Below are 21,720 nucleotides of genomic sequence, written 5' to 3'. Positions count from 1 at the left end.
CTGGTAGCCACTCATCATTTCGTAATAGAAAGCTACTCTAGAGTGTATAGAAACAGAAACCAGTCAATACACACTGAATCCTGTTTCCCGATCCGTTAAACTGATGACGTGGTCCGCTTTACCTGTGTTGTCAACTCAGTTGGAAAAATGTCACCTGCTGCCGTCTATACGCGTTGACAGAGTCGGAGCCAAATCGATTTGTAAGAACAAGATATTTTGATCCGACAAATGTCACAGACTTGTCAAACAGAAACACTGCTGTCTACGTCAGAAACTACACAAATCAATATGATAAGTAACGAGAAGACTCGGGATGCTGAGCTTGGACTGGTTGATGATGCGAAAGTTATAGGTAATGCAAAACTTAGAACCTGTATGCCCAGGATATGAGATAGACCACATCGTTAATAGAGATTCAATTGAAATCAGTCAATTTACAGGCCCTTGAAATTCACAAAAGTTTATAAATAGTTCACGTGTAAATGTAATTTAATATTAATTAATTGCAACGTTGCAAACGACATGAACATAAACTGTGTCCTGTTGCAGAGGAGGCAGTTTCAAAAGGCACTGGTAGGAGTCAGTCTCAACTTATTAAAACAATATCAGGATGTGCACACACCCCACCCTACATTGTCCTAACCTCCCAAAAAAGAAATTGGTATCAGTTGAGTACAAGCAAGGACGTATAACTAACATATATAATACGTCCTTGGTACAAGTGAGAGATACTTTCCAGTAAGGCAGTACATGTATTCTATACCTCTTCTTTTTTATCGTTTTTCTCCCAAAATAACTCAATATGAATAATCATAAGAATGAATGACAAATGCAACTATGAATGGTACCTACAGGACACAGAGGCGTGATGATTAATTTATTGTGGAAGGAAGAGAAGGGACACACAAAATGAGGTCTTCTTGTTTAATAGTATAGATTGTATAAACATGATAAAGTCTAAAATAAGATATTAATAAATTCTCTAGAATTCTTATAAATAAATTGAAAAGTAAAACAAAGAACCTTCACCATGAACACTGATGATGAACCATTGATTTCTTAACACCAATTTAAATTAGATTCACATTGACATTGTTCATCTAGCTACCTTTATATCATTTATCACTTTTGTGGATCTCTATGAAGATGGCATTGAATAAGTTTAAATGCTTTTAAAAATGTCATATTCATTGTGTAGAAACAAAGCAAGTCTCTTTTTATATTTAATTTTCTTTTATTACACCTTTTCAAATGAGGAGATTAACTTAAGGCCACGGTTTTTTTATTTGTTGGTTTACGGATCCGCCGACCCGATTTTGCCGATTTTCAGAATAAAAATAAAATTGACTTTTCATGCTTTTTTATTCCCGCCGACCCTTTTAAATGCATTATCCCTGAAAAATAATTAAATTTTTCTTTATTATGAAATGAAATGCATTAATCATTAACAAAGTTGACTGTAACACTTTCTGTTGTGAAAAATAATTTACGTTTCTAAAAATAGACAAATCAATTATAACTGACCTTGAAATGTCTTTTGCGCAAATAATTTTGTGGAACGAAACCTGTGTTTAAAACCACTTACAAAATAAGTTCGTTTCCCTTATTTGTCATCAGTCCGTAAGATGCATCATCTCAGAGAAATAGACTTGTCCAAATGTGGACAGGTGGAATACATCTTGATTCAAGGTAAAGAACTGAAATACAACTCAACACCAAAGCTTCTTGGAATCATTATGGACGAGAAAATGACCTTCAGTAAACACATTGATGCAATCGAAAAGAGAGCAAACCGTAACTTAACTATTCTGAGAGAAGTGCGACAGATCAGCAAATTAAAGACAGAAAAGTTATTACAATTATACTACAGTCTAGTCAGATCAGTCATGGAATATTGTAGTCCAGCCTGGCAAATAGCAGAACCAAAAGACCTGCAAAAACTTGACAGAGTACAGAGAAAAGCACTTATCCTATGCATGGATATGCCTACAACATCTGGCAGAGAAGCACTAGAAGTGGAATCAGGAGTTATGCCAATAGACCTGAGACTAGAACAAATAGCCATTAAAGAGATTGCAAAGATTAAATCCAAATCTGCACAGGAACCAATCAAACAGCAACTTGTGAGGTATGAAGAACATGACGCATATGACAAGTATCCAACACCAATGGGCAAAGCACTAAGCCAAGCAGCAGAAATGGAAAAACAGACAAAGATAAACATCAATCTTATAGAACCAGAGTTTACCTACAGACTGGGAGAAACTCAAATGACTCAATCAAAACCTTTATATTGGAGTCAACTAGGCAACTCAAAATCAAGGACAAATGAGCAACAGGAACTTTGCCAGGAAACCATTAACCAACTCATGGGAGACTGCACACAAGAACAAGCAATATCGTTTACAGATGGATCATGCCTAGGGAACCCAGGACCCTGTGGAGCAGGTGCAATTATCTATGCTGAACACATTAAACCTGCTGCCAGATTACATAGACCTGTGGCACAAAGAGGATCCATCCTTCTAGCGGAACTCATAGCAATTCTCATGGTCCTAGAATACTGCATTACAGAAAACATTTACAATGCAATACAAAGAATCAAAATTTTCTCTGACAGTCAAAGCGCCGTGGGATTACTTACACTGAACTGGGCCCCAAACAGCTACATCTCCGTAATAAGAGAAATAAAAGAAAATATTGAACATCTTAGGCAAAAAGGACTCAATGTAATTGTAGCATGGACACCAGGACATGCCAACATAGTTGGTAATGATGAGGCTGACATCCTTGCAAAAACAGCGGCAGAGGAAGCAAAAGAATTACCACCGGAAAATAACGTCATAACACTACAGGACGTCAAACAAGCAGCATACAAAAGTACAGGAAATAAATGGCAGAGAAGATGGGAAATATCTGAGAGAGGCAGGGACCTTTATGAAAAAATACCAACTACAAAACACTCAATTATGTATGATTTCCCAACTAAAAGACATTTCAGTATATTCGCCCAACTAAGAACTGGCTATACAGAACTGAATTACTACAAGAACCGAGTAGGCCAAACCAACGCCATAGAGTCATGCAACTGTGGAGCACCTGAAACGCCTCAACATTTCCTTCTGGAGTGTCCCTACTATGAAAAAGAACGAGAAGATATGCTACACCAAATATCCAAAGAGGTCGGGGTCAGAAACTTGAATTTAGCTACTATGCTGACAAGACTGGACGGCGAAAACACAGAAGAGACAAAAGCCAAATTACAAACAGTGGCACATTACATTGACAGAACGGGCAGATTTAATACTGCTGTTCCTCAATCCCAATCTTAACCAGCGCATACCAAATTTAAAGCACAGAGAAGAAAATACATCGAGGAAAACGCACCAGAGAGTAAAACCGTACATTGGGACAATTCGTGCCAACAGGCCTTAAGATTGAGGATTGAGGTACATCAATTAAAGTACTGAATATTAACAAATCATTTGAAATTTTCATGTTTCATAGATAACAAAAAATATCGATCATTGGGATAAAAACCGGATTGCATGACAACTGATTAACCCGATATTGTCGTTTTTCCAGTGGACGAGTCTATTACCATATTACGTTTTTCGACACGTGTGTTGAAACTTATTTTTGTACGACGTTTTTATATTTTTTTCTTTATCAGTTTTTGTGCTTGAAGATCATTATTCACCAAGTTTTCTGGAATTGATTGAGAGCTACGCGAATCTGTTTTTCTTGTTTGTGAAATGACGATTTAATTTCGTCTTTGTCCGTGCAACCCCCTTTTTTACAGGAAATTATTAAACGATGTCATGCGATGTTTATGATCACTGATCAATAATATTTCAACGAACTTAATGTTAAGAAATGATGACAAAACAGCATATAAGACCAACATTTTGTTAGTAAGGTGAAATATATATTTATTTTGCGTATTTTGAAAGATATTTTTTTTCTTTTTTTTTCCGACCGACCGACCCGACTTTTTTATGCGAAAAATCCGTAAACCAACAAATTAAAAAACCGTGGCCTAACAAAGAAAGATGTTTTTTTAAATCCTTTATAGAATCGACTGAAAGTTATCATGCATGTCTTGCATGTCTTATGTCTAAGTCTGTTTTTATAAATTATTTAAATAATTATACAGTCTGTTTTATTATAAATTCATTCATATTATAAATCATTCTAATAATTATAGCCCCCTGTTTAAAAAAAAATTATCAGTAGAACACTTTTTGATTAAATTATGGAGATTAGCATAAAAGAGCTGTTTCTTTGCTTAAGTTATTTTTTCAAGTGTTTAGGCAGCAACCATTTGATTTTCTGGGGGGGGCTATGGTTTTTTTTTCTGTGCAAATTTTTTTTTTCGCCTTCGGCGAAGAACAATCTATTTTTTTAGCGACAAACCGAAAACAATTTTTTTCTTTCAATTTTAGCATTACATATAGTGGCAGCTGAGGGTGAAACAAACATTTTTTTTTTCTCAGGGTCCAAAACAAATTATTTTTTTCACCAAAACCTGGAAACAAACTTTTTTTTCCAAAAAAAACCATAGCCCCCCCCAGAAAATCAAATGGTTGCTGCCTTAGTGGTTTGTTTTTTTTGTCTTATTGTCTTAAGTAAAACACAATATCTTTTATCTTCCATTAATATTAAGCTTGAAATGTAATATACATAGAGAGAGACAGTATATGAAAACCGGATGTAAATGGCTGTTTAAAGTGATTTTATATTCTATAACAAGTTTTGAAAAAAAAATCTAGTTATTTTTAATAAATTATAAATATTGCCAATCTTTGTTTTAAAAAATTATGACCAATTAAAGGCAATTTTAGATTTTTACTTAGGAATGTCTTGTATATATGTGTTCTTTTAACTCAGATTCCCACTTATTGTTATCTTATAATTTTCTTACCAACTTTCCTTGCACTTTATTATAAAAATTTATCAAACAATTCAGATAACAATTTTGGAAGATTACTGCAATTAAATTACCCATGGGAACTACAATACCCATGGCATAATTTTTTTTCCAATTACTAGAAAAATGAGAAGGTGTCAGTATCCACAAGGGAAAATCTTTGCTAAGAAAAATGTAATGGAAGAAGTATTAAAACAAAAATTCTCCATTACTGGCACTGACTCAACTGGCCTTGTTGCACAGAATGTTTCTTAAAAAGTGGAGACTATGTTTCAAAGTCTGGAAATGAAGGTAAATAGTTCAAAAACTATTCTATATGTAGGTGCACAAATTCATTACATGTATGTGCTCATAGAATTGTAAACTTTCAAGGATCTGCAGGAGAAGTTGATTTTACAAAATTTATAGTAGAAAATGTACCAAATTGGTAAATTTTGCTAAGAAACAAATGACTGGTAGTCTGGAAAAATGTTCATAAGTTTTCCTTAAACAGTTTTAATTTTTATATTATGTATTAGATATGCAATCTTTCTGTAAAGTTTGATGACCTTGATTGAAAACTAAAGAAAGAGTTGCATGCACAACATAGTTATCCATTTCTTTGCCCGTCTTTGATACATGTACATGTAACTGTGAGATGTAATGCCTTTTGTTTTCACAGTTTACCTGGTTGAGACTGATTTATTCTTGAAATAAGCCCTTCTGTTTATTTGTAATTACTTCCTCCTTATGCATTTGATCTGTTCTAATCTTATTAGTATATATTTGTTCCATATTTTCTGTCAAGTTATCTGACAAATATTTGGTTGTGTCCTATCGTAATGTCCAAATGATTTTTTTCTGTTTTAAATTTATCAATTTCAAGCCAACTGTAACCATTCCTTTGCCTAGATCTGTAATTCATTTAAATTATTCAGCATAATTATATACATGCTTCATTATGTATCAAACAACATGTAATTATCGGTACATGTAGATGCAAGTTTTTATTACACATCACTGCTGCCTTTTAAAAGTCAAAGAATTGCAATAACATCTCTGTAAATGGTGTAATCCTTTCCTTTCAAGTTTCATTTTTTCAAGTGTTTATGGATTTTGTACCATAAATTAATATGTTATATTCCTACGTTACATTTCATTATATTAGTATTTACCTATTTAAATTCAAATTATCATACATACCGGTATTGGTATATATATATGTGAACACTGTCACTAATCTTAGTTCATTCACTTGTAGTAAAAAAAAAAATAGGATCTACTTCCCATCTGCCTGAAGTCAAATGTAATGCTTAAAGTCCCCTACAATGTATGGGTGATTATTGCACTTTATTCATACATTAATATCAGAATATTGTTTTAAAACCATAAACATGAAAAATCTAAAATTAAGTTAAACCAGATTGATAGAAATAACAAAATTGATATCATTATTAAAGTGAGGAGGTAAAGTATTCGTTCAAAAAGAAATTCCATGTAACATATTCTTAGTGTATATAATTTTAGGTTAAAGTCATGTAAATTCTAATGCTTATGTTGTTAAGAGTCATTTGCATTATAAATAATTACACAAACATGTCTTCTTTCATTAAATTAAACACTGCACTAATTAATATTAACAGTATACAAACAAAGAAAACATGTGTCCAATTATTCATGTTGAATGTTAAAATTGGTTATAAAGTGTGTTTATAGGCATAAAGAAATAAGATGTTGCATGGGTAAATATTTGAAGGTAATAAAAAAATAAGTTTGTATTGGAAGTTCATTCACTAATCAGTTACATGTTCATAAAAAAAAGGAATAATTTTATTTAATTATGAACATGATGACAAATCTTATTCATAAGAATTCTTAATAGACAACTTTAAAGGCAATATGAGCAAATTTATTATGTCTTAATTTTCGAGGTTGTATAAAATTATTCATTATCAGACCTGATCTTGTTAATTACTAGGTTTTGGGGGATTTGACTTGATTTTGATTGAGCTGACTGGAATTCGTGTAATGTTCTGGCCATGGGTTGTGAGTAGACATTAATTCATGTAACATGTGTAATGAATGCTCTGGGCTCTAAGTTATGAGGGATATATAATTGTTGTACTCACAGTTTCAAGGAAAATATGGAACTTGAGCAAGGTATCTATCTTGTTACTAAGGATGTTCGCTTGTCATGTTTTGGAACTTTTGTCAGATTTTCGGAATCCTCTGGTTTTAAACATTTGAATGCCCTAAAAAAAATGCCCATTGACCCACATTTTTCTTTTTATAAATCTTTTACATGTATAATGATAAGCCATCTGTACAAGTCTTAGAAAATTTTATTTATTTTTCAATCGTTTTTGAGAACTGAAACATGTCAATGATAAAGGTATGAAAAATCAACAAGAGAGAACATTTTCCAGCCAAAATTTCAATGGCTAAATATTTTGAAAACAAGCACATTGACCTATACATTGTTTTTGTTCTTATGATTCCTTTTTCAATTCCCTGTCAATATATACTAGTGTTATGAAAAGCTATTTATTTTGAAACTGAGTAGTGAACTCCCTTAAAAGCAAATACTTTAAATTTTAAAGTGCACATGCAACATTAAGCAAGTCAAAGTACCAGATGCAAACTTTTACAGATAAATCTTTTTTGTGAAGGTCTGATTGAGACAGAATACATGATAATCTGAAACCCTATACCATTTATATGAAAAGTGATCAGAACTCATGTGTTACATGTTAATGTCTAAGTTTGCAATAACTTTCACATGTTTTAATTTATACGACTCTGCAAAAATTAAAAAAAATTTGGTTGTATATTGGTATCACATTGTCGTCATCGTTGTCCTCTTCAGCGTCGTTCGAAGACGGATAGTTTCCGGATAATAACTTTGGAATAAGTGAATAGAAATCAATAAGATTTTAACACAATGTTTATAATCAAAAAAGAAAGGTTGGGATTGATTTTGGAGGTTATGGTCGCAACTCTTTTTGGAATTAGGGGCCCAAAACTAGCATTTATCTAGTTTCAGGACAATAAGTTGTGTATAAGTATTTCAATTGCTCTGAAATTGTACCACAATGTTCATACCATTCGGTAGAAGGTTGGGATTTATTTTAAGGGTTGTGGGGCAAACAGTCTAGGAATTAAGGGTCAAAAAGGGGACAAGGTTACATATAATGAAGGGTCTCAAGGCTTGGATTCATTTTGGGGTTAATATCCCTGAACATTTAGGAATAAGGGGCAAAAAAAGGACCAAAAAGAAGCATTTTTCAAGTTTACAGACAATAACTTGTGTTTAAGTGTATGGATCTGTCTGAAATTATATTACAAAGTTTCTTACTACAAAGGAAAGGCTGGAGTTGAATTTTGGAGTTCTTGCTCCAAGGGGGAGTTTCACAAGTTTCCATACTACAAAGGGGTGGTAATGGGGGGGTGGGGGGGTTATGGCTAAAATCATGAAGCAATTAGGGGCAAAAAGGGGGGAAACAAGGGTTTTGGTTCTGGTTAAAGGACAATTTAGACAATTTAAAAAAAAAAGGGGAGGTAAAAAATTTCTCATTTCAGATTTATAAATCTGTGCCCTGATGAGCATCTTGTTGTATATAGATATACCCAAATGACATTAAAAAACATTATTTTATACATTTGAAATACATTATAAAATTTCGTTTGTTCAAGAACATTGCTATACATGATTCTTTAATTTGTAAGAGATTTTAACATAGCAGCTTGCATCGCAGGCACATTAGATACTGTATTATTAATATTTTGAAGTATATAAGGTGTGCTACATAAACTGAAAAATATTGCATACCAGTAAAAGCTGCTACCACATTTTCATACTTTACAGCAGATGGTACTGAAAGATACATATACAAATGATGTATGTTCAGGCTTTTTAAGACAGTAAAGAATCAATATTTTTGATAAACAAAATCTGAAACAAAATATAGGGTGCATATATAACAGGCTATTATTTAAACTTGGAATTATTTTTAATTGAGGAATTTGTTTTTTTTTGGTAAAACACAACTAGATCATTTTATTCTTTGTAATTTAATCTCAAATTATTGTTTATTTAATTACAGCAAAGCAACCAGAACCCAGTCCAATGTTGAAGTACGTAAGTTTGGTATTGTTGGCCCTACAAAACACCCTCCTTATCCTGACGATGAGGTATGTTAGGACTCAAAAGGGGGACATGTTCATGTCTACTACTGCTGTCGTGATGTCGGAAGCATTCAAAGTATTGGCATCGTTAGGAATTATACTATACCAAGAAGGAAGTTTTCCGAAATTTGTCCAGCACCTAGTCGATAATATCATCAAACAGCCAATGGATTGTGTGAAAGTCTCCATTCCATCCATTATTTACGTGTTACAGAATAATCTACTGTATGTTGCTGTGTCTAATCTGGATGCTGCTACCTACCAGGTATGTTTAGTTATATATCAGAAGCCTCATTTTCATTAATCAAACTTTGATGATCTGTATGAATAATACAGGGGACTATTTCGAACGGTAAGGCAAAGCGTGTTTGATTTTGTACAGAATATTCTTTTTTGACTTCCTTAATAAAATTGAAATGTGAGATGAATCTTTATATATATTATATGTTCATTATTACTTAATTAAAAAAAAACAATTAACAACTATAGGTAGCTGTACAGCCTTCAACAAAGAGCAAAGCCCATACCGCATAGTCAGCTTTAAAAGCCCCCGAAATGACAATGTAAAACAATTTAAACGAGAAAACTAACGGCCTTATTTACATGATTTATATAAGAAAATGAATGAAAAACAAATATGTAATACCTAAACAAACAACAACCACTGAATTACAGTCTCCTAACTTGGGACAGGCACATACATACAGAATGTGGCAGGGTCCGGGTTAAACATGTTAATACCAGTTATTTATATTTATTAACTTTAGGTGCAGCACTGCATTCAAATTGCTTGTGATAAGTTGTGAACATGCAAATGTACATGTACAGTGCAGACATGAATAAAAATTGCTCTCAATGATAAAGGATCTATTCAAATGGACAACTACCCAATGACATAAAAAGTCATCTGGGGTCCAATATACAGACAGCTGATTTTTATAAGAATATCACTTTGAAAATATATATTCAAAATGTACATACATAAATGTGTGATATGTTATTCAGGTTACATGCATGAGTAATTACATAATGAGATAAATGGAAAATATTAAAGAGTTATGTTAGTCTGACTTAGGTATTAAAGGGACATAACGCTTAAAAATTACTGGAATGTTTGTGTTAGTAGTTAACTTCATTATTTTAAACTTTTCACAGATTATTTTGAATTGCTTCCCATGAAAGCTAAAGATATAAATATTCCATTAAATGTGCTTGCCAGACCTAATGTTCTGATTTGTTATTATTTACATATATGCTGACTTTAAATACAATTTATTTGCTTACTTACTTACTTCCTAACTAACTTAAAAGCCATAATTAAAAGCAAATCCTTAAATTTATGATTTGAGTAGTTATATATCTGTTAACCAAGGGCTTCCCCTCTAAATGAGAAAACAATAATAAACATCCTGTTTATGGTAAATTTTAAGTATCAATGTCAGTTAAAAACACTGATTTGCACACATTTCAATTTATTTGTTAAAATGCATTCTACCTTTTCAAAGAATTAAAGAGTTAGGCCAACTAAAATTAATTAGTAGATTTTCATCCAAATTTTTGAAAAAAATGGGGCGGGTGGGAGGATTTTATTTTTTAAATTTTATTTCATATGAAACCTTCTTTCTTGTCACGTGTTATTCCATCATATATGCATTGAAGTGTAGTAATAAGCTTATATCATGTAAATACATCCATTAGGTATCGTGTATAAGACAATAACAATCAAAACCAAGGAGTAACCAAAGACTCATAAAACCAAAAGACATTTACATCAACAGTTACAAATAATAAGTAGGAAACAACACACACTCCACTATAAACCAGGAATTAAATCAGGTGCTCCGGATGAGTAAGCATTTCCTGCACCTTATACGTCACCTGTCATGTAATTTCTTTGTTTGGTTCGGTAATAATGGAAGGTTGTTATGATTGAGAAAGAATATCACTGAGATATGATTTCTGACACACTTTTGTCATAATGGCCAATCAGCTCATGATGGCAACCATAAAATTGAGTGATGACCTTAATTTGATGATTCATAGCCCTGTCTTAGCAACTTTTGAGAAAGCAGTACTTCCTCTTTCAAAAAATCAGCGTACTTTGAGCTAGCTCTAGAGTAACGTATCAATATTGATACACATTAACTCCATATGCTGGTGCCGCTTTTTCAAATTCGTAAATATATATATATATATATCTCGGATTGGCAACCACTGTTCTACATGTAATTGCCGCTTTAGAAACCTATTTTATAGTAAACAGCAGAAATGTGAAGAAATGCTCTCTTCAGTTGGACTACCTACATCAAATGTATTTTGCTTTCTAAGCTATGTTTTGTTGTCCTAATAAAATGAAGCAAATACATTGGTATGCAACACGAGTACGATAAGTACAGAATAAAATGAAAACTCAAACAGTGTTGAAATAATACGGTTGGTCCTTAATATGCAACAGATGCAAATATAATTACAATGTAGAACATGACTCTATCGTGGGTATTGGGACAGAGGATGATTGCTGTTTGTTTTGTTTGTTTTTTTTTACAAAAAACGAAAGGCATGGCTAAAATATCTAAGAGCTTGCTGTAAATTAATAAATTAAAAATGCGTATGTTTGTCGATTCTTTAACTCTATATACGTACATTATTAATATAAAAATTTCATGCTTGTATCAAATTCATTATTCCAGTCAAATGTGTTCCACGATTCTGACGCTTTTGGGTTTACTTCACAGTCCAAATTTCTTGACACAAAGTCATTGTATAAAAAAAATAAATCCAAGGTGTTTTACTCACAAACATTTGTGTCATTTGTGACATAGTGTACGGCGATTTGCGTTCTTGGACACAGCGTATTACTCGTTACCCGAATATTTCATGCCCTTCTCGTAATCAGTCTTTATTCTCGGTAAACGATGTTGTCATCATAGATCAGCAGAATCTATCAAATTAAGTTAATCATTCAGTAAGACTCAGTGTTCTCCCCAGAAATTTTGGATAGCATCACATTTTGCGTAGAAAAAAATAACTATTATTTTTAATGTCGTTTGTCGCGTCGCGTTCCTTTATATGTTTTAGTTTATATTGTTCAATTCATAACTGAGAATACAATTAAACTATAACCACAAAAACAGTTGTTTCAGTTTATGTTTTCTTTATTCATTTATAGTTACAGAATTATTTTTTTCCTCTGGTGCCAAATAAAAATAAATATGTGGTTTCAGTTACCCAACAATAAGTCAAATGAATGAATGGTTCATTATAGATCAACCTGTATATATACAAAACTAAATATATAGTACACAAAATTAACTATTTTTTATGTTATATCAAGTAAAGATAAAGTAACAAAAAAAAAATCAATTTAAAAACTTTTTTTTATCATGTTTATGAAATTCATTGTTTCATGGCACTCAATGAATTAGTCCCAGTTGTTTCTTATCTTTACATCAAAATGATATGTATTTTTAACAAAGTTATCTAGCAAATAGTCTGTTAATGCGTAGTTTTCTCTCTTGGTATATTTTTTCTGTCTACTGTCCATCTGTTGTCATTATCGTGAAAATGCGGATTTTTGTCATATCTGTTCCAGTTCCGATCCGTAGTTTACACAAAAATGTGCAATGGCGGCCGTAGAAAAATTTACGAAAATGAGTCCGAGAATAAACATTGTTTGACAAGAGATTGTGCATGAATAAGACGTTTTTAATGCATTAAATGGATTAAACATAAACTTAAGCCAATTATGATAACTTTTTAAAGAAGTATTAAACTTATTTTAGCTCTAAACCAAAATTCTCGCTCTCGTATTACCGGAAGAGAAAGAAAGTAATTTTTGGAGAGTTGCACATATAAACGACCTTTTTAAAAAAAATAACATCGTTTCAATCTTTGAAATTTCGTAATACAAAACGTTGATTTCGAATTGTTTTGTGATTGCATTTTTCCATGTCGATATTGGTGATTGCAGACACGTGGTGTTAGTCATGTCACAAGTGTCAGCTTGGGATATTCGCATCCAAACACTTTTACAGTTATCACCCTGAGGGCAATTAACACCTAGCTATTTAATCTCTTAATTGCCTTTAGTGTCCGACTTAAAGGGATTACAATTAAAGGTGATATAATTTAATTTATGATCATATAAACCGATAATAGATGAAAGTTCAAAATTGAGGACAAGTAAAATAGCATCTTCAAAATAATTATAGCGTCGCGGGAATTATTATAGCATCACGGTGAAAATATATAGCGTCGCGGTACCGCGACGCTAAAACGGCCTGGGGAGAACACTGAGACTACTCTAAGAAATACGAAAACCAAAATTTGAAACAGGAAGTTTTACACGAAACGAAATATCGACGGTCACTGGCAACGGAAATGAACAAAATCCGGAAATCGTAATTTTTTTCAAAAATAAAAAAATTGGGGCGGGCGGGGATGAAAATCTATCAATTAATTTTAATTGGCCTTATATACATTTGTACTTGTATTCATGAAATTTAACTTCTGGAATAAAGATTAATGTACATGTACAATGGGATATGTGTACATTTTTGTGACCTATAGCTACATACATGTATATATACATGTAGATATAGTATATTGTATATTTTAAGCAAAACAATTTGGATCAGTTCTCATTAGATATTTTTATAATCTTATAAATTAGGTACTGGATATTTAATACTAAACTTTAATTTTCACAATAGTAAATGATATACCTATTATTAAAGAATCATTTATTATTTCTTATTCCCCTGCTATGAAGTTCTATCTGTGTAATTCATGTTTGGATCAGAAAACCTTGAATGATATTTATAATACTCAGTGAGCATCATCAACAAATGTGTTACAAATAAGTACGTCACCTACATACTTTCTAATATACAAATTCAGAAGTTTTGAATGCTTTGAAGGATATAAATGATACATGAGACTTTTGTAGTCAGTTTCTAATAAGGTTGGAATGTTTGTCTACAAAGTACATGAAGTAAAGGTTAACTATACTCAAGGGACCTCTTGTTTAATTTTTAGAAAGTTAAGAAGGTGTCTTTGTTTTCTTATACGAATAATCATTTGGTACCATATCCATGTCTCTTTTTCTTTTTCAGGTTTCATATCAGCTAAAAATCTTAACCACAGCCGTTTTTTCTGTGTTTATGTTGAACAAACAAATTTCCAAGTTGCAGTGGACCTCACTTGTCATTCTGTTTGTTGGTGTGTCAATTGTACAATTACAACCAACAGAATCCAAACAGAAAGCCCCACCAGCAGTAGAACAGAATCCAATGTTAGGCTTCATCTGTGTTGTCATTTCATGCTGTATGTCAGGGTTTGCAGGAGTGTATTTTGAAAAGATTTTAAAAGGAACCAAAGGATCAGTGTGGTTAAGAAATGTACAACTTGGAGGTCTGGGTGTTGTGATAGGATTAATTACCATGGAAATCAACGATGGGACAAAAGTTACAGAAAAAGGATTTTTCCATGGCTACCATAGTATTGTGTGGTTTGTTATATTTTTACAATCATTTGGAGGGCTTTGTGTAGCAGTTGTAGTGAAATATGCTGACAATATATTAAAGGGTTTCGCAACATCAGCGGCCATTATTTTATCATGTATAGCATCTATATACTTTTTCGATTTCACATTAACAATGCAATTTTCACTTGGTGCTTCGTTAGTAATGTATTCTGTTTATATGTATAGTAAATATCCTGTTGGGGCCTCTCCTTCAACTGATGGAAAGGTCAATATCAGATGAATCTAGTTGCTTAGTTGCTTTTAAGTCTAAATGATAAAGTAGGAGAACAGGTATTCAAATAATAATTGAAATTATTCTTATATACTATACTGTTTTACATCATCCGACAATCAAAACAGAGGTATTATACTTATTAACGTGAATTTATTATTATTCCTGGGACACCAAATTTTTTTATGGATTTCGCTAGTACAGGTGAACAATGAAATTAAATGATCATCGAATGACAAATTCTATAAGTGCTTGTGCAGATTTTGGCAAAACCATGAAATTAAATATCCACGAATATGCAAGTTTTCCTTAATCCAGGAAAATTGGTACCCACGAAAAATAAATGAATCCACAGTATCCTTTTTGTATTGTCAAAGTCAGTAATAATTATAAAAAGTATTTATGAAAAAAAACTTGTCAGAAAATAGATATTTTTCAAACCAATTGTTTTCTGTATTGTGATTCAGCAGCTTTATTTATACTTATCATCAATATGGTATTCATTTAGCAAAATATTGTTTCAAAGTATTTAGTAAAGATCTTGTAATAATACTTTTAAATCTCTTCCTGACAGCTTTGTAAACCATTTATCCAGTAATTACAAATGATATTAGGAATATGTGAATAAGTTTTTCTGTAACAGATACAAGCTTCTAAAAAAAATGTATTAACATATATTCTTCAACATTTTGCATAAAAAAAGATTTTTAACTTTAAAAAAATCATTACTTATTTCAATATTTTACATGCACAGTTTACAAACATTAGGGGTAGAGCTGTCTCCCTTCTTTTATAAGAAAACTTCCTTACAACATCAAATTACTTTATACTTCCTTCAATAAGTATTACTTCGAGTAAAATTGAGTGTTTTCATTTATTAGTATATCATTTTAACTTGACTTATGTACATGTAGTACAATTTATCAGCTGTCAAAACCCAGCATATATATGTATATTGATTTTAATTAACATATATACCGGTATGCAAAATGAACGCAAAAAACTGTTGTTCATTGTGTTATAAACAGCTGTATATATTATTATATATTGACAGAAATCTCAGATTAGAAAATACAGGATTAATGTATTAATTGATGATATATCCTATCCACGCATCGTTAGTCCCATTAATATTGTTATTATTGAATTTTATTGTTTGTTTTGGTAATATATACACATGTATTTATTTGTTAGTTTGTTTCTTGAAGCATTATCATGGTTGAATATTTGTTACCCAATCATTTCCAAACTGCCAGATACCATGTAGATCTGTTTTGAAAGGAATATGTGTTATTGAGGGTTGAGCATACTTAGTTTTATTATCATCTATGATGGTTTAATAAACATTGATCACTGTAAATTCAGAAATTATTGTGAGGTTTTTATTAATGCGAATAATGCAACTGTGTGAGTATCACAAGAAATAACAACTTGCATTCTGATATCTGATACATATTTTTGTATGTTGAGGGTTTTGCCCGAACTTGCAAAAGTCAATCTTGTATTTTCATCCATTCTTCAAAAAATCCAAATTATAAATGCACTCGAAACAATTTCTGAATTCACAGTAACTGGGTTTAGTAGTAAAAGTAGCTATTGTAGAGCAGTTTAATATAATGACTAAATTATTTGTGTGAAGTCCTATCTTTAAACAAATATGTTTGTTTTGGAATGATAAGTGTTTTATTGACATGATCATGTGAGGGTTAAAATATACAAATACAATCAAATTTGGGTTTAAAGCATTGGTTAGTTAATTTTTTAGTGAAAATGTACTTGATTATACTGATGAGCCATAAGGCTCAAAGTTAATAAAGAATTTAAAATGAAATGGTTTTTGAATAATTTTTAATTAGATTTGTCCTGTTAATTTAATTTGTCAATTATGATATTTATAACAACTTTTTCAAAAATCAAAATATTTGTGGGATATCTACTTAACATTTATAATGTGGTCACATGCAGAAGTGCACAGTGTTATTTATAAAATAGAAATAGTAACAAAAAATCTGACGTTGAATTAGAATAGCAATATCTATTGTACAAGTTAACTTTCACAGGAAAAGATTCTACTGTAACAGTTTGTCAATCTTGTTTAAGGGGGTAGATGTTGGTTCAGGGAGATTACTCTTTAAATCAGTTGAGCGTTTGTAAAAGTCAAGTTCATCAATGTATTTTAAGCATTTACCTGAAACAGATTAAAAATAGTCTATGTAACCTAGAAGCTTAGAATATATTTTTGAAAATGGTTGACACAAACGTATGGATGATTTTAAGAGTTATTTCCCTTAACCTAGGTCTACCTCCTTAAACCATGTGTAAATTTAGTTAGCATTGTTAGATGTGCGATTTTCCAATTCTTTCTTGGGGTGGCAGGTTTTTAATTTCACAATGGTATACTGCTAGGTCTGTACAATAGATCTATTTCTTAGGTTCAATCTTGCCAGACTTCTTAATATTAACATTATACTTTGCAGGGCAATTTGGGTTCTTGTTGATAAAATGTGGACTTCAATTGTGGATAATTTGCATAACAGGGGACAAATGATTCTAAGGTTATTGTTATAAATGTATTCTGCACCCTTTGTGGAGTTATTGTGGATTTTTTTTTTTTTATCATTTTAATTTAAAAAACAAACATAAACATATTATAGTGGGAAATATATATATAAAGGGTAAATTATTACTAATTTTTCAATTCAATTTAAAAAGGTGAAAATATTTTAACAGTTACCATGGTAATATGAAGAAGAAATATGCTAAATAAAATCTAGAGAACAGCTTCAGCCTTGAAAATCATCAAAGTCAAACTACTTGAATATAAATCCTTATACAGTTAGTAGAAATTTCTTTATCTTGAATATGTTTATGATCTCAAAGATATCTATTAATAGATTGAGTTAAGCTGATATACTTCATTTGGGTACAGCTGGATTGCTGAACTGAGTTCGCCAATAAATATTTAAGATACAAAAAAAAAGGGACAGTGTTGCTCCTAAATAGGAGTTGTCAAATTGAATCACTTGAGTGTGAGTTCTTGCCATCATGTAAAAACGATAGTCCCTTAAAAGTTCTCATAATATATTGTAATAAGCATTTAGGTAATCCTTCCTGATCCATAGTCCCTAAAAAATGAAATTACTGTTTTACATTTATTATTGCGAATTAGTCAATTAAGGCTAAAATGCAGTTTTAATTTTCAATTTTGAGAAAAGTCCCATTTAATTTATATAAAAAACATGAAAATGCGAGTATAAATTATTGCGATCGCATTTTTGGCAATATAAAAAATCGCAATAATTTCTGTATTTATAGTATAAACAGGTTAATAATCATTCCTGACAATCAAATGGAAAACATCCCTTAACAACTTAATGCAAACTACCACAGGACCATGGTCATGATTTCTTTGTAAAGATGGACATTTGCTTTCTTGATCAAAAGAAATACTGACTGCACTGTGTTTGCTTTCTTGATCAAATACTGACTGCACTGTGTTTGCTTTCTTGATCAAAAGAAATACTGACTGCACTGTGTTTGCTTTCTTGATCAAAAGAAATACTGACTGCACTGTCATGTGTAATAAATCTCAAGGTTAAACTGTTCACTTTCTAGATTTCATAACATAAAAGTTTGAGAACTGTTGATATTTAGCTTAAAAACATAACAATGGCTAGATATATTTAATGCTTTGTACAGCATCTGTTAACATTACTTAGCTCTTTTTTTTAGTGGTTTATGTTTTGTTTGATTTTTTCCTTTTTTATGAAATGTATGATAATGTTATCCAGACACCATTGACATATGTTACATTCGGTTGAATATTGTTATTAAAATTATTGATGAATAATGCAGTTCATATATTTGATATTTCTTATTTTTTAGGATCTCTAATTGAGATAAATATGACCATACTTGAAGCCCTTCATAGTGTTTGTTTATTCAACAACATCTTTCGTTCATTTTAAAATATGGTGCTGCTTTTGTTTCAAAAACTACTCTTACTGTTGCCAGATTATTCTGAAGTTTTGCCACCATGATTCTTAGTAGGATCAGAACATACAAATTGCAATTTGTGGAGTTTTATACGTTTTGAAAATTGTATTAGAGTAGTTTGAATTTTATGTTTTCCCATTGTTGTATTTTGCTGCTGCCTACATAGAGCTTTAATCTATATTTCAATTGTATCAGTTTTATGGCATCTAATTTAATTGTTTTGATTGCTAATGTATATTAAAAGGTATTTATGTAATTCGAAAAAAGGATGAGCTGTTTCAATTGTCACATGACCAGTAGAATATTATTCCCTCCATATATATTTCTTTTTAAAATACAATCATTTGGATAATCAGTGTTTTAATGAAGACTTGGGCAATTGACAACTGAAATATTGTGTAGACACAAGTTTATTTATTTGTTATTAAAGACTGTAAGTTAGTCTGTAGTCTAGATGGGTTTGTTTTTGTGGTACTGGTATCTGTTTTTGGGTTGCTGTCTTATAATTCTTAACAATGTATCCCTAATCAATTCTTAGAATGTAATTTACCTATTTTGACTAAATCAGAGACTAATTGAAGTTTAAAAAGATTAATTAATCAAATATTCCAGCATATAGTAATCATTTAATCGAATTAAAGTCAGTTGCTATTTTTAGTTAAACAGTGAATGCATACATTGTAGTTCAAAACATAGGTTAATATTATAGATACTGTATTACAATATAATTTAAATATGATAATATTATTGTTATCATGTTGTTGTTAAATATTCTATCTTTTTGGAATATGTTGAATATATTGTGCATTTACTGTACCGAGGGACAATTATGCAAATAAAAGATGTTTTTATTATATGCATTCAGGTTTTTATGTCCATTGAAAATATATTCATGATAATTGTTCCTATACATCATCTTAACATTAGAATAAGGATATATAGCAATCATACTATCAAAAATTCACACCAAATGTATTTTGATTGTTAGATTCCAACTCCCTTTTTCAAAGATCAGTTTGACTTTTCGTCTTCCGTCAATACTTTTCATTTTGTCCTTATGTATTTCTATAAAATTGAAAAGGGAAATGGGGAATGTGTCAAAGAGACAACCCAATCATAGAGCAGAAAATAGCTGAAGTCCACAAATGGATCCTCAAAACAGCGAGAAAATCCTGCATCTATAGTTGGGCTTCATCTGGCTCCAAATGGCTCCAATGCAGATTATATATTCAGATTTAAAAAAAAAATGGGTTTGAGTGTTCCTGATGAAGGTAAATCCAGAAAAAGGATGTGGGGCGCAGCACATTATGAAGTGTTTATACAATATGCAGTAGCAGATGATGTAAACAACTGCTTCATCTCAAAACATTTCTATTCCTTTGTCAGGAGTTCATAACTGTTTCTCTTATCGTACATTTATTTTCCATCTTTATTGAATGTTTGGTACATTGAACACTTGCTGAATACCATTTTCAATCAACTGAGCAGCCCAGTAGTGAACAGAAACGATTCTTGCTTGGTAAGAATGTCGTTTTTGGCCTATATATCTTTATGGAACCTTTAAAGTGAAGATTCTTTTTTATTTTTGGAATATTTGCTATTATTGATGAGATATACGAGAACATGCTTTACCTGACATTTTTAGCTCACCTGGCCCAAAGGCCAAGTTAGCTTTTCTCATCACTTGGCGTCCGTCGTATGTCGTCGTCGTCCGTCGTTGTTAACTTTACAAAAATCTTCTCCTCTGAAACTACTGGACCAAATTTAACCAAACTTGGCCACAATCCTCATTGGGGTATCTAGTTTAAAAAATGTGTCCAGTGAGATGGCTGCCATGGCTAAAAATAGAACATAGGGGTAAAATGTAGATTTTGACTTATAACTCTGAAACTAAAGCATTGAGAGCAAGGGGTAAAATTTTTATCAAGTCAAGATCTGTCTGCTCTGAAATTTTCAGATGAATCGGACAACCAGTTGTTGGGTTGCTGTCCCTGAATTGGTAATTTTAAGGAAATTTTGCCGTTATTGGTTATTATCTTGAAAGTTATTATAGATAGAGATAAACTGTAAGCAGCAATAATGTTCAGCAAAGTAAGATCTACCAATAAGTCAACATGACCAAAATGGTCGGTTATAATGTTCAGCAAAGTAAGATCTATAAATAAGTCAACATGACCAAAATGGTCAGTTATAATGTTCAGCAAAGTAAGATCTATAAATAAGTCAACATGACCAAAATGGTCAGTTGACCCCTTATGGAGTTATTGCCCTTTATAGCCATTTTTTACCAATTTTTCTTAAATTTTTGTAATCTTCTACAAAAATCTTCTCTGAAACTACAGGACCAAATTTAATCAAACTAAGCCACAATCATAATTAGGGTATCTAGTTAAAAAATGTGTGCGGTGACCCGGCCAACCAAACCAAGATGGCCGCCATGGCTAAAAATAGAACATAGGGGGTAAAATGTAGATTTTGTCTTAAAACTCTGAAAACAAAGCATTTAGAGCAAATCTGACAAGTGTGAAATTGTTTATCAAGTCAATATCTATCCACCCCCCTGACATTTTCAAATGAATTGGAAAGCTGGTTGTTGGGTTACTGACCCCAATTGGTAATTTTTGTCGAGCCTGCAACTTTTGTTGCAGAAAGCTCGACCTAGGGATAGTGATCCGGCGGCGGCGGCGGCGGCGGCGGTGTTAGCTCACTTCTAAAAAGCTTTATATTTTAGAAGGTGGAAGACCTGGATGCTTCATACTTTGTATATAGATGCCTCATGTTACGAAGTTTCCGTCAGTCACATGTCCAATGTCCTTGACCTCATTTTGCAAGGTCCTCATGCCCGTCAGACAGTTTTCACTTGACCTCGACCTC

General features: G+C 31.7%; 1 protein-coding gene across 1 annotated transcript; it reads left to right on the top strand.

Moving 5' to 3' along the window:
- Positions 1 to 27: 27 nt before the first annotated feature.
- Positions 28 to 18,713, top strand: LOC143071973 (UDP-N-acetylglucosamine transporter-like). Its single transcript, XM_076246706.1, has 3 exons — positions 28 to 352; positions 9,013 to 9,359; positions 14,209 to 18,713. The coding sequence occupies exons 1-3, from the start codon at positions 229 to 231 to the stop codon at positions 14,857 to 14,859; spliced, it is 1,122 nt and encodes a 373-aa protein (XP_076102821.1). The 5' UTR covers positions 28 to 228; the 3' UTR covers positions 14,860 to 18,713.
- Positions 18,714 to 21,720: the final 3,007 nt, after the last annotated feature.

Source organism: Mytilus galloprovincialis, chromosome 1 (genome assembly GCF_965363235.1).
Source record: "Mytilus galloprovincialis chromosome 1, xbMytGall1.hap1.1, whole genome shotgun sequence".
Taxonomy (NCBI): domain Eukaryota; kingdom Metazoa; phylum Mollusca; class Bivalvia; order Mytilida; family Mytilidae; genus Mytilus; species Mytilus galloprovincialis.
Note: the sequence above shows the minus strand (reverse complement) of the source record. Positions and strands in the feature narration are given on the sequence as shown.